This window comes from Populus euphratica, unplaced genomic scaffold, assembly GCF_000495115.2.
Source record: "Populus euphratica unplaced genomic scaffold, PopEup_1.0 scaffold134.1, whole genome shotgun sequence".
Lineage (NCBI taxonomy): Eukaryota > Viridiplantae > Streptophyta > Magnoliopsida > Malpighiales > Salicaceae > Populus > Populus euphratica.
Genome location: NW_011500021.1, coordinates 549,790 through 564,792, shown reverse-complemented (window position 1 = coordinate 564,792; position 15,003 = coordinate 549,790). Strand labels below are relative to the sequence as shown.

Genomic DNA, 15,003 nt, shown 5'->3' with positions numbered 1-15,003 from the left:
ACTAAATTATTTGTATTTGAATATTAAAATAATAATATATTAGATTGGTTAGAGTTTGTAAGTTAACTCGTAAAATTCATAATCTAAATCATGTACTAATCTAGATTTAAAAATCTGTTTTTCAAATGAATTTTTATTTAATTATAAAATAATAAAAATAAATTATTATGAAAATTAAATATCAATTAAATATTAGGATTTATTTAAAACCAATATAATTTTATAGAAAAATATTAAACAAATTACGAAGATTCATTCAAAATTAATAAAATAAGAAAAAATGAAATTGAAAGAAAACATTTGAAAGGGATAATGAAAAGCTATTTGAAAAGCAACAGCAACCACACTTCCAAACAGGCACTTAATCACAAACCAAGACCAAAACCAAAGACTCTTGCTTCGGTTTTGTGGGATCTAATCTCCACCGTGGACTTGCTGCGCTGCTAGAACATTCCAAATGAATAGAATTCCTACCAGCAAAACAACTGCTGCGTGATGGGAGTTAATCGCAGCACACCCAGATGATAGAATACCTGTCCCTATCGAAAGAAAAGATGCGGTTGTACTTGTCTACAAGCAAGCTTAGGGTTTTGTTGGACTGCATTTAATTCCCTGGAACTAACTATTCTGGTATTGTTTAGCTCTGACGCTGTTGTTGTAATTTCCTGCCAGACGCAAACACATGCAAAATACCCTTTTCTGGTACAGAAGCCCCACTTGGAACAGAACATCCCCCCAGGTGTATTTAATTTTTCAAGTTTCACGTAGCATAGACGCTTAACATTATTTCACTTAAATCCCAGAACAAATTCAGTAGATTCTTCTAATATAATTTTGTTAAGCTAATTTATAAACTCAAAAATTAAAATTAAAAACATTTTAAGACCTGAAATTAAGCTAAAATAAAAAAATCTTTCTAAAATTTCAAATATATTTTTTAGATATTTTTAAATTAAAGCAAGTACGTCTAACTCAAACTCTTCCTATTACTTAAAATCACTTCTTTTTTTTTATAAAAAAATAATTGAAAATAAATAAAATAAAATTTAGTATCAAAATTAAATTTTAAAAAATTAAAGTGATGATTAATATAAAAGCGAAAAAAACTGAGGGATAAAAAGAAACATTTAATATAAATTTCAAAGTCACCATTTATTTTATCTACTTTTTTCATTCTAGCCCTTTATCTCTTAATTCAACCACCCCTCCAAAAAATATATGCATTTGAGTGCTAATTTGGATTTAAAAAAGTTAAATTGTGCAAAATAAAAATTTAAAAATAAAATTAAAATTTTTAAAAAATTATGGTTCTAATATGTGATATGATAAACAATAATTACACTATAGTAAAAGAAAAGACTCTTGTAGTATATGTTAAAAAGGATTATTTTACAAATAAGAATAAACTTAATATACATATTGATACAAACTCTCTTGTTCATATCCATCCATATCAAAATGAATATATGAGGTGTTTCACATCATTTTTGTTTGTTTAGATATTTTTTTAAAAGTGTTTTTAACTTGAAAAATCATTAAATTTAATTATTTTTTTTGGTGTTTTTCAAGCTAATGTAAAACATAAATTATTTTAAAAAACATACAGCACCACAATCTTAAACACTTTATTAAAAGAGTTGAGGGAACTTAATTTATTAGCTTATCCTCTTGTCAATAGTGGTTTTTAAAACATGTTTATTTTTGTATTTTAAAAAAACTGATAAAATTTGAATTTTTTTATTTTAAATTATTTTATTTTTGGTATGTCGGATCCTGAACCTCTATATTTAACCGTAGAGTTCCATCGGAAATCAACCGTATACGAAAAGTTATTTCAAATTTTCATTAGACATTAAAAAAAAAAAAAATTTTAAATTTTTAATAAAAAAAAAAAAAAAAAAAAAAACCCGATTCTTGGAGGTTCAGCCCAAAGGTGCTTTTCTGTTTCATGAGATATAAATCAAATAAGAGACCATTTTGAAGAAGTTATTTACAAATATTTCTTTTTCAATAATAAAGATATTCCTGGGTCACTTTTTTTTTTAAATTAAGATTAGCTTTTTCTCAAATAGTTTTAAGATTAATTATCACATTGGTTTGATATATTAAATCTTTTAATAAATTATCATGAATATTGATCTCGAAATTTAAACCCATAAAATTTAATAGAGTATGTTGCATTGATATAAAAAAAAAATGACAAGAATAATTTTGAAAGTATTAATTCTTTTGCAGAATTCAATATAAAAAGAACAAAACGAGTTATGCAAAATGGCAACGACAAGCCTCGTTGTATATTGGATGTACAAGCACTAGCGGGAAACCATTATACAAACAAAAAAGTGTTTTTTAATTTTATTTTTTTTAATTTCATTATTCATTAATATGATTTTCATAAAGGAACTGAGGCAAATTTCACTCCTAACCTTGCCTCGTCAGAAACTCTTTTATTTTATTAATAAGATTTACCCAATCTGGTCCCTGTAATTTTTTTATTGAAACATCCTTTTAGTCCCTCTACTTTTATTTATCACTTAATGGTTCTTCAGCCATTAATTAATAAATCCTTTATAAATCTTTTTTATTAATGGTTGGCTCCTCTGCCCTCTCCCCCCTGTTTCACCATAAATTTCCTTTATAAATCCGAGCATAGTCATGATTTATGAATTGCAAGAATACCTAAAACTCTTAGACTACAGGGGCACAAATATTGCATATCTCAGAAAAGGAAAAGAGAGAGAGAGAGAGAGTATATATCACTTTTTAGAATGCATTTTTTGCGGGGTACAAAAGGCTTTATGAAATATTGATAGTTTTCAAGGAAGGAAAGGAAGGAAGGAGTGCCTCAAATTAAAGGAATATTAAATTATGTTGCCAGTATACAGTAAGAAGAGAGCGTATGGAAGAGTTGCAGTTGTTTTTATTTAAATATTTTTAGTTTGAAAATGTATAAAAATAACATTTTTTTTATTTTATAAAATTTATTTTTGATATTAACATATCTAAATAATTTAAAAATATAAAAAAATAATTTAAAGTGAAAAAAATAATTTTTTTAAAACTAACATAATTTCTAAATAGTTAAGAGAAAATGACACACTTTTGAAAAGTTTTAGAAAAATTATATAGTTTTTACATAATTATTATTCTGAATCGTGGTTGTTAAAGAACCACTATCTACAAAAATAATTTAAATAAAAAATTAATATTCTAAATCGTGATTTCATAAAAAACCCATGATTCTAAATCATGTTTACGATGTATATATAAGTACAACTTCTTTTTTCCATGCCGCCGCTCCTAAGAGAAAAAAACTCTAGTACCAGAAAAAACTAATGAGAAAACAACCTCCAGATGACCCAAAACATTGTCTAATTCTTCATTGAAACACCAAAATCAACCCCCCCTTGTCTCCTAAAATGGTGAATGAATTCATGAAAGCGTTGGGAGGATGGTAAAATGGAAGTCAGTGATGATTGAGTGATGACCTGTGGTATTGGGTTCTGCAAGGTCGAAGTAGCAGTCCAACACCCTTCAGGGCCTTTACTCTTGAGAAGTTTAGCTAACGCCTGAAGCCTAAACTGTACAATCTCGTTGTTGTCGAACTGCTTTTCATCAACCATTGTGTAAGAAAGGCATACTTTTAGCAGAATCCATTATAGCGAGTCAGAGAGCCTTCACCACATCAAATAAAAATAACTAAACAATTTTTGAATTTTAACCATCTAATTTAATAGTTTTGCAAAGACCACACAGAATCCAATCATGGTATGAGAGCGATAGATAAGAAAAAGGTGAAATTGCTTACTTTTATTTTTGGCAGATTCAGTGAAATCTTTGCAAAAATCACACTGCATTCTGCAAAAGGTGAAGAAAAAAAGAAGCAAATCTTCCCTTCTTGAAAGACTCTAGCTGGCAAAAGCCACCTGTAAAATTGAGTGTTTTTCAAAATCTAAGAGTAACTGTCAGAGATATCTCCCTAGACATTTTGAGTACATGAAGCAGAAACTGAATTACTTCTCAAGATACAAAAATGTGGCCAACAACCAAAAATCATACTTGATCAACACAACCGAAAGAAGCAAAGAAGATGGCATGAATCTCATACTACATGTCCAAAAACTATGAATCAGTATACTGTAGGCTTATATACCTCATCAAAACCAGGAAATCTTAGCAGTGCAGCCCCTCTAAAAAAAAAAAAAAAAAATTCGTGGCTTCATTTCACTGCTACTTCTTGCACTTCCTGCTTATCCCATATCCTGAGATGCCACCATATAAGGTTGGGGGCACCTGTACGTTACAAAAAGAAAGAACAACAATGTTCATCTTCTGGAAAATCTACTTTTTCTAACTCTCCTTGCAGTTGCTGTATAAGAACCAACTCCAACAACTCTCTCTGGAACATGCTCTTCTTCCTCGTCACTGGTTTCATCAGTTCTCCATCTCAGCCCATCATTCACCTCCCTTTTATCAACAATGAACTCCTCTCTACCACTGAAATATAAGGGAAACATAAATACAACAGAATGAGAACAGAGCACTGCACTGCAATTAAATAAAGCTTTTTAAGGATGAGAATGGCTATTTTTGAACTAGAATAATTTCACAAGGAAGCATTAGAAGAGGGTAAGAAGAGGCAAAGGGAAAAAATATTGTTTACCTCCAAGCTATGTCCATCGGATCATCTTTAGAGCTCTTAGTTCTAGGTCCACCGTTTCTATCATTAGGTAAACCATTATTGCTGCCAAACAACGCCACTGGATTAGCTGTAATCCTATGGGAATATGGAGGACTGGTATTTCTTAATTGCTTAACGAACCCATTTTGTTCCCGCTCTGGTGACATTTTGTCGAACAAATTGTGAAGCAGGTTACTGTTTGGAAGCACTTCTAATGAAGTTCTGCTGGTCTCTTTTAATGGTGTGGTATTCATGTGACTACCATGATGCATCCTAGGAGTTGAGATGCCGTCAACTTTGAAATTTTTGTTGACACTAACTCGACGCTTCTGAGTTCTTTCTGGACTGCTAGATAACCTTTGATGGAGAACTGATGAGGAGCCATAGTTACCCAGTTCCATGTGAGGATTCTTGATAGATGCACCAAATCTTGGTGGAGTTTCAAGAGCTGATGGTTTGAGCATAATGTTACGATTTGTCAGCGAAACAAAAGAAGAATTCGCAGGCAACGAAACCAATAAACTGCTTGACTTTGGCTCTTGTACCATGGGAAGATCAGCCCTTTCTTGAATTTCAACTTCTTCACTAGACATCCTATGGACCTCAGGAGGCAATTTTCCAGTCTTAACCTGTTCCTGTTGAACTTTTGGCAGCAAATGAATGGATTGGACCTGTTTAATGAATGTATCGTTTGGTCAGTAACTTCAAAGGGTGTTTGAGATTGTAGTAGCGGTTACTTTTTAAATTACTTGAGATTGTAGTAGCGGTTACTTTTTAAATAACTTTTTTATTTTATTTTTTTAAATTCATTTTTGATATCGGTTTATTTTTTAAAATTCATTTTTGATATCAGTACATCAAAACAATCCAAAAACACTAAAAAAATTATTTTGAAGAAAAAAAAAAAAACAAATTCAAATTTTGACGAAACTCCCTCCCAAACACCACCTTAATGTGATTTCTTCCCAAACAATAAAGTTATATTACAATTTGCATTAAGAGACAATGATTTCACTCTAAGAAACCTAGTATCAGTTAGGCACTCCTAGCTGGTCCTACACTGCAGCACCTAAAACTTAGCCCTTAAGAGTTCCCATAGAGTTGCTTTAATTTTGTGCTTCTGAGGAGTGAGTGCTTTTGGAAAAATTAATTGACCGCTATTCTGGTTTCGAAGATTAGATTAAAAAAATAAGACTTGAAATCAATAACAACCTCATATTTAACACTCCTTCCAACAGAATAAACTTGAACCAGTCAAAAAGCATACTTCTTTTTGGCAAAAATGCAGGATGCACACATAATTTCTACATGATTTTAACCACTTACAACAAGTTCTTCTCTGCGATGACTAGCTGATCTTATTCTGGATAAAGCTTCTCCACTGATAGAATTTTGTAAAATGAACTCCTGCTCCATGCTCTCAAGTTTAGAGTGAACATGGTATGCCTCCGCATATCTGTATCGCTGGAACAGAGAAATATATATGTAATAGCAGGTTGTCAAGTAGTCTAGACGTATAAGAAATTGGATAAATAGAAGTGGAACTTTATAGCAAAATCATTCACAAAATTACAAGTTACAGCATCAATTTATTTGACATAGCATTCCCTATGGAGGATTGCTCTAGCAGCACTAACCACTAGCATTCCAGGTTTTAAAATCTAGATCTTAAAACAAACATTAGATGAGATATAATTGTCTTCCATCAGTATTCATTTAATTTTCTACCATACTCCTGCTTTCATTTCAGTACCGAGGTCAAGAAATGCTAACAGTTGGTGATAGATAGTAGGGGCATTTTGCAAATAATTTTATTCATGTAAAGCCATCATTTTCAAAAATAAAAGGATATTGAGATGAATTTGTCAAATCATTTGCAGTGAGTGACTTTGCTTGGTTGATGAGCTGTAGGAGGAACTTTGCTTTCAATTTATAACCAAAATCTCACCGTGAGAACATTTTTATTAAACATGAACACATGAAAAGGAAAATGATAACTTTTGAATTGTACCTGATATGGAATTTGGTTAGCCAGTGCCAATACTAGGACTATATAGCACAGATGATTGCAATATAACAACTCAGTAACATACAGTTAAATGTCTCATCAACAGTTGGACCAAACAAAAATATCATTGATCCTAGAACAGTCTCCGACCTAAAAATCCATTATTGTTAAGCAGAAGTAAAAGCAAAGCTAAGGGAATATTGAAAATTAACCAAGTTGGTCACAAAACTAAACATATCAAACATTCAGCTCATCAATTTCTTTTCTTTTCCCTTTTTAAGTGACAAATTCATCAACAAAAGAGCCAATCTTGTTTCAAACCAAAGTTGATTAAGATCAGTGAAGAAGTTACCTGAAGATAAAATACAACAAGAAGGCTTCCAATAGTAGTTGAAGGGTCATGGAAAGCATAATCCAAGAGACACTTATGAAGATATTTCTCTTCATCCAAATTCCATGGCAACCCTATCATTCGATCTACCAGATTATTCTTGATACAGAGACAACAAATTTCTGTCACCAATATCTCCACCCAGTTTTCCCACGTCCTGCATTCACCTTTAAGATCATCAGAAGCATCTCGAGGTGGTCCAGCCTTGAACTTATTTTCCCTGACTTTGGTGCAGAGCATTCTCTGATGCATAAACGCTTCAGTCAGCAGTCCACACTCCACCCTAACCTGAATTGCAGTAACAGCATCACTAAGTGAAACCATATGAGATCCATCATGCCCAGACCATCGTAAGACCATTAATGCTGTTTCAGGATTCTCCCTTTCCAATAGCACTTGAGCAATCTTAGGATGAGTTGATGGGCCTGAAATCTCAGGAAGAAGGTTGCAAGCTTCCTGAAGAAAATAAATCAATGAATAGCTGTCAGCATCTAAAAAGGAACTTGGAAAGCACACATTTCATTTCATGAGAGGATTAGAAAAGGTGCTGCAGTCATTCCCAAAATGTAGCTACAATACACAAGAACAACAGTACAGAATATCTGCCACCACAAGTTACTGAATATGAAGAGTTTTATGCATTTTAAGCAATAGCATAAAGACTGCACTGATGGATCTCAGTAGGATACTTTCAAACACAGTATAATTTTCTTGTAACAGAGTTTTACCCGTTACCAATGAAATCTCCGAATCTTTTACTTTAGAAGAATACAAAATAAAAACTTTGAATAATGTAGGAATTAAATAGAGCCTCATTCAGATACTTGTAGCTTCAACAAGCTATATTATTAACAACACATTAAATGAAAAATATATATACTTGAGAACTTAAATTAAAAGATTTCACTTGTATGTTGTGTTTCTGCATCCTTAAACTGCCAGACTCTTTAAATTAAAAGATTTCACTTGTATGTTGTATTTCTGCATCCTTAAACTGCCATAATTCATATTCAAATAACAAGAACTCCTAACCAGAATTGTAGCCTGATGCAGTTTTTTAATGCTATATCCAATGTCTTGATCAGAAATAAAACAGATGATTAGATTAATTCAATAATTCAGTATCAGAATAAGTAGACATTCAATTACTTGCAGAGCTTCTTCGTTGTTATCGTCCAGAAGATAGAAGGTAAGTGATTCCAATAATGAATGCCTGGTTATACCAAATGTAGCTGAAAAGTCATCTACAATGTGTCGCCAACTTTCATCTGGCATCGTCCAATGTCGATCAAAAAGATAATAAAGAAACTGTTTTGTATGTTAAGAAAACAAAGGATGACATTACATTCCACAAGATGAGAATATATAATTATCAGAAACATTTTTAAGAAGGATCAAAGAGATAAAGGATACAATCGCTTGCTTTGCAAGCACCAAATCTGAACTTCCATGTAAAAAGAGTACATCAACAGCAGCTCGCAGATTTTCAAATGGATAGCACACTTCCAAACCCTCTAGCTTAGACTTGCAAAACAACCCTCCATCCTTCCGCAATGGTGCAAGTTCTGACTTTTCTCCCATCTCCTGCATATGATTCTGCTCTATCTTGAGATTGGCCAGAGCATCTTCAATGAACAGAGAACCAGCTAGCATGCTGGACTCGGCAGATTGATTTGCCACATCAGGCCATGAACGCTTAATTGCTGCTGATTTCCTTTGATGGACAACAGAACGCCATGATGATAAATTGGCATAACGAGACCTCACATTCTCCAGAAAGTGATGTCTTGCACACCATGCTATAATCTCCATATGCTGAAAATCAAGAATCAACAGATAAAATGGGTTATGAATCGCATGCAGTAATAGAAGACATTAACTGGCATGTTATGGTTTCTATAACACTTGTGGAAGAAGAAAAAAGCTGTTCTCAGTTCAATAGAAATCATCAAGTCAGTATTATTATTACAACAATGATGATTATGATAAAAATACAGGCAATAAGAATTCTAAATGTACAGGACATTTCTGAACTCCAAGCTCCAGTTTCAATACAGGCAATAAGAATTCTAAACGTGCAGGACATTTCTGAACTCCAAGCTCCAGTTTCTTGCATGGTGGGCTTTTTGAAAAAATCAACTAATAGATCATGGGATTCTAAAAATACTGGAAGAGAATATCACAAAATATTCACAAGAGGAAATGAAAGGAAGGAACTAGGTGACACCATGTACAATGGAACAACAACATATAGGAAAGCAAGAACTACAGAAAAAGTTCTAAGTTTGGAACCCATAAACACTTGAAGGTAGCATTCTGTTAGGCAACCAAACCTGTTTCGCCTTTGAAATGTTCTCTTGAAGGAGCTGTAAGTCATGAAGTCGTGCTGAAAGACTATCCTTAAATGATGATTCCAAAACTTCAAGGACATTGGATATTCCAGCCAAATGCACAGAAAGTTTAAGGAGTAAACTCAACCTAGTTTTCATTTCTTCTGCTTCAAGATTATCTAACAAAATGTTAAGACTATTACACTTTGGTGATCACCCAAACAATATAAATGCAATTACACAAAGTAATAACAACCCTTAGAATATCAAATTTGAAAAGTTTCAAGGATACATATTACTTGAAGTTCCGCTGTGATTCTTTTAAATGTCCGCTTGCACCAATCCTTTACAACCACTTCATCCAACAAGAAAGCAATGACAGGATCGCTAGACACAGCACTTTCATCCATGCAAATATCTGTGACATCTGTTAAATTTATGTTAAGGATATTCATAAGTTCAAGCATGGAGCCTTCTATCTTTTTTCCAAATTTTATTTCAGAAATGAAAATAGATCTTCTATAAAGCATGAATGCCTAGACAGTCACACAGTAATAAAAGTATTAGGCTGTTCACATTTCAAATATCATTTTTCCAGTTCAAATGCTTCCATTTAGAAACAAAGGAGAAAAAGTGAAGAAATAATATTTTAGGGAATTGCCTTTGCAAGAATTTTAAAAATACTAGAAATGAATCAAATGCACCGATTTTTTAAAAGTGAATAAACATAGATACGGCTAAGGTAGATGCAGCAAAGGGATACAGTGACAAATCAAAGAAACCAAGTTATTTTCCAAGGCAACATCAAATAAAGAATAAAGCCGTTGGACGTCAGCAGTTAATTCATTGTCCACATCTTCTTTCTCCTGAAATCTTTCATCACATCTTTTGGAAATAAGGCCAGCCTCTATGCACTCATAGTAAAGGCGAGGATGGAGCCTAATTCCAGTCTTTGGAATAGGTATTCTACAAATTGGGCAAAGATCACACCGTTGACTACACTCAGAGCATAAGGAAGCATGGCTGCATGAGTTCAACACATACTGAACATAGCGCCCACAACTTCTCAAATCTCTAGTTGCTCGACAACGCTCAACTTTTGCTTCACTGCATAATTCAATTAAATCAATAGATGCCAAGTGTTCCAATGCTTCCTGTGATAAGAATAAGCACAAAAATAAAATTTCTCATTGACCAAGCAACTGATGAATATACAGCAAGAGGTGTGTCATATCCCTCTTCTGGAGTGCAAAAAACCAAACCATAAATGCTTAAATCCCCAAGCATGGACTGGTGACAATTGGACAAGAAGAGAACTTTAACGCCAAACATTATATACACCATGATTTAGACCAAACCATAAATGCTTAAATCCCCAAGCATGGACTGGTGACAATGGACAAGAAGAGAACTTTAACGCCAAACATTCTATACACCATGATTTAGATCTAAATCCAATCAGGTCAATTCATAGCATTACTTGTGTAAGCAAAATTGGTCCCCGCAAAACATCCTTTTGAAATAATAACGGGTCTTAACCTTACTAGCTTAGTCAAAACAAACAGCCAGCAGCTCATACAATTGCTATCAAATCCAGTTTCAAGGAGCATGCCCGTTAAGCAAAAAAACAACTAGAGACACAATGTATAAAGTAGCGAACCACTAACAATCCTCGTTGTACTACAAATTTCACTTCTTCCTCATAGTATTATGGGTACATCTAAAATACATAAATTGATTAGCAAACGATAACATTTTATTGTTCTCTAATCCTACCAAGGAAAGTTCAGTAGTCAATGATGGTTCAAAACCTAAATTTCCGTTCACTAGTTTCTCGACCCCACACTCTACAACAAAAATGAAAATACCCTAATCCGCTGTATAATTGAAAATTAACGTGGAATGAGGTCCATTGGACTAACTATAAGCAGATAAATACATAATCACAAGCAGCTACTACTTGAATAAAAAGGCTTACTTGAATTCAATGACGCTTCAACCAACAATACCATAAAAAAAAAAGAGCTTAGGTTAACTCTATGTTACAGTGAGCTTGTGAAGCAATAATGATCCTAAAACCCTAAAAAATAGTAGCAGGACAATAGCTAGGAAGGGCTTCAGGGTTTTATAAAGTAATTGAGAAAGAGTTTCACGCACTTGAACAGCTCCGCTGCTGTAGTTAGGTTGACGAGGCAAAGCAGTGGATCTTCCAGTGCCTCCACCGCAGTCAGCGGAGCTGGAAGGTGAAACCCGACCGTTCATTTGGTTTCGCTCCATCTTCTCTCGGAGAAGAATTCGTGATTCAAGAGACACAAATTAGAAGGACGGAAATGTCTCGAAAAAAAAAAGGGGAGATGGGGGAGGCGCGCTTCAAGAGAACGGTGCCATTGGTAGCTAGTTAAGCCTCTGAGAAAATAATTCAAATTTTTCGCAAATAATTTTTGGTGTTGGAAGGGAAGGAAGATGCGTTCGTTTTTCCACAAAAGAAAGGTCCGGGTCGAGTCCAGTGGGAAACCTGGGCCTGGTAACCACAGTAATGTTGCTTTACACCAGCCATGAGACTGGGCCAATAGTCCAAATCCTGATGGGCAAGCTTGCATGTTATTCGCCCCTTGAGTACGACGCCTCTCAAGTTGTTTGGACCTATCCTCCTTCCAAGATAAAACATTCTCTGGGCTCTTTGTTTCACATAGCGTTTTGTTTTGCTGTGGTTGAAACTGGCTATGAAACGCCGGGTTTTTTTTTTTTCCCTAGGAATTTGGTCTACGAGGAAGTTACATTGATCCAAAGGTTACGTGGAGGACAAATTAATGAAAAGAAAGGCCTAGATACATATCTGGGCTTGCAAAGCTAACCCTGCATGTCTAACCTGTTTATTTTTTCAAGTTGGCTGACACGGCAAATAAAATGTTACCTTTTAAAAAAAAAAATTAGTTAAATTACTCATTATCTTGAATCCAGAATTCAACAATAAGAAGGATGGCTGAGAAATCGAGGTTGGTAAATTTTTGACTAGAAAGGGATTTTCAACATATTTTCACTCATTAACATCTTTACTAACTCAAAATATACTTTAATTGATACAAAAACAAAATCAAGTTGTGAAAAAAAAAAAGATTTTTTTGTCAAGATAAAAAAGAAAATATATAAATAAAACTCCTCTCATTAATTGAAACTCATTAACACTAAAAACAACTAATTTTTTCATTAAATATTGGACATTTGTGAACTTTCTCTCTTTTTTAATGTTTTTCAGCGACTTCTCTCTCTCTCATCTCTCAAACCTAGAGATTGAAAAATAAAAATAAAAAATTTGGATCAAAATATTCAATTGAAAAAATAAATAGGCCAAAATTTGTTTTGGCAAAACTAGATATAATCTCGCAAAACAAATCAAATTTGAACCTGACTTAGTTTATATTTCATTTTATCTAAGATAAAGACATTGTTAGTTTAATATGCCCCGTATTCAATCAGTTGATTACAAGTAACATTATTACACTTGTGTAAATACATATTTATTATTAATAAAAACTTAAATTATCTTTAAAATTCATATAATATTATATTAATAAATCTAATATTTGATTTACAAATCAAGAGTTAAGATAAAGTTCATGGGATAAAAATATTTTACAAAGAAATATATTTTTATCCCATGAACTTTATCCCATAAAAATATTGCTAGTTCAAGAGTTGTTATAATTACGGGATTCATATTGCATCAAATCATTGTTACTAAAATGTTTATGGTAAATGCTTTCTTAAATACTGGATAATTATTAAAACCATCGAGATTGATACATGATATATTCTTTTCTTTATGAAAAAAGTAGTTGTTCTTATAATTTGAGGTACAATGAATACTTAAAATTAATATATGTGTACTTGTCATAAGACATATACACTAACCTAGCTCACATAAGAATTTTATATGAAAATTATTTATGTCTATAGAAAAGTTTATGTAACGATTGAGTAAGTGATATGTAAACTTGAGATCACTAAGTTATCTTATATAGATAATAGTATTTTTAATGATTTAACATGTTGCCTTAATCGAGGTAACGAAGGGGTACACATTGGACATAACATAAACTATATAAAGGTATTTGAGTAATCAATAGAAGATTCATTACCTTAGGTGCATTAAAAAAATTGTTTCATTTATTCTCAAATAGTATTGTCTAAGAAATCCTTAACCAAGGTGGATTGAATTTTGAAAAAAGTTTTAAATTTTATTCAAGTGATCAATTACTATTATGTAGAGAAAAAAACGATTTAACATGACAGGAATTTTATTCAAACGATCAATTACTATTATGTAGAGAAAAAAATGATTTAACATGACAAACATACTTCATGTTTTAATATTAAATCAAAACATTATTAATGACACGATATTAATTACAATAAAAAACCATTCACTTAAAGGTTAAGTCAAATCACTAGTGATTTTTATAATATTTAGTGGATCATAACACATTGCTGGATAATGTATCTGATCTTTAAATATAGGTTAACCAATTATTGAGTTGATAATAAATTAAATTGTTTAATTCATTTAATTGGAATTAGAATTTATATTCGAGTCAACATATTAAAAATCTAATGGGTTACACACATTAAGAATCATTGGTCACAAATCAAACTAAGATGATTTAATTAAGTATGACTTGATCAAAATATATTTTATAAATTATACACCAAAATATAAATAATATAAAGATTATATTTCTAGACCTCGAAAAATCAAGTAGGGACTTGACTAGGTTAATTTCTATATTTTCCTAAATTAATATATGGATATTATTCAAGGGGTGAATTGATATTTTACAAATTTATAAGATTTTTCATATTTTCTTATAAATATTAAGTTATGCCTTTTTTATTTTAAGTGCTTATTTATTAAACAAAAAAACTATGTAAGTCATAAAATAAAAATCTAACATTATAGGCATAACAATCTCTATCTCTTAAATTAGGATTTAAGAAATTTTTTACTGGTGGTTTGTGTAGATTATTATTGAAAGCTAGACAATTAAATAACTTGTGGTTTGCGATGACTAAACTTTTAAAGAATTATTCAGAGCTGAAGAATATCAGATCTTCAGGTAATAAATATCTAAACAACTCTAGATCTATTTAATAGGATTTTATTAACTCCAAAATAATTTTTTTTTATTATTTTCATGTATAATATTTAGAAATCCAACAAACACGTCAATGAATGAAGGCTATTAGCCTCATTAGAAACCGTGGTCTACTTGCTTATTAGTGTGACCAAGGATAATATGTTTGAGTACCTACTATTAGCATGTGAATGTGATGCTTGTTATGCCAAGCTATTGTGTCCTCCATTCGAGCAATGATGAATATCAGATCTTCAGGTAATAAATATCTAAACAACTCTAGATCTATTTAATAGGATTCTATTAACTCCAAAATAATTTTGTTTTATTATTTCCATGTATAATATTTAGAAATCCAACAAACACGTCAATGAATGAAGGCTATTAGCCTCATTAGAAACCGTGGTCTACTTGCTTATTAGTGTGACCAAGGATAATATGTTTGAGTACCTACTATTAGC

General features: G+C 32.1%; 1 protein-coding gene across 1 annotated transcript; it reads right to left on the bottom strand.

Moving 5' to 3' along the window:
- Nucleotides 1-3,917: 3,917 nt before the first annotated feature.
- Nucleotides 3,918-11,877, bottom strand: LOC105141921 (E3 ubiquitin-protein ligase HOS1-like). Its single transcript, XM_011049315.1, has 10 exons — nucleotides 11,568-11,877; nucleotides 10,174-10,564; nucleotides 9,703-9,837; nucleotides 9,414-9,589; nucleotides 8,494-8,895; nucleotides 8,230-8,388; nucleotides 7,042-7,536; nucleotides 6,008-6,145; nucleotides 4,664-5,352; nucleotides 3,918-4,497 (listed from the first exon to the last, which is right to left on the bottom strand). Exons 1-10 carry the CDS (start codon nucleotides 11,685-11,687, stop codon nucleotides 4,326-4,328), a joined length of 2,877 nt encoding a protein of 958 aa, XP_011047617.1. The 5' UTR covers nucleotides 11,688-11,877; the 3' UTR covers nucleotides 3,918-4,325.
- Nucleotides 11,878-15,003: the final 3,126 nt, after the last annotated feature.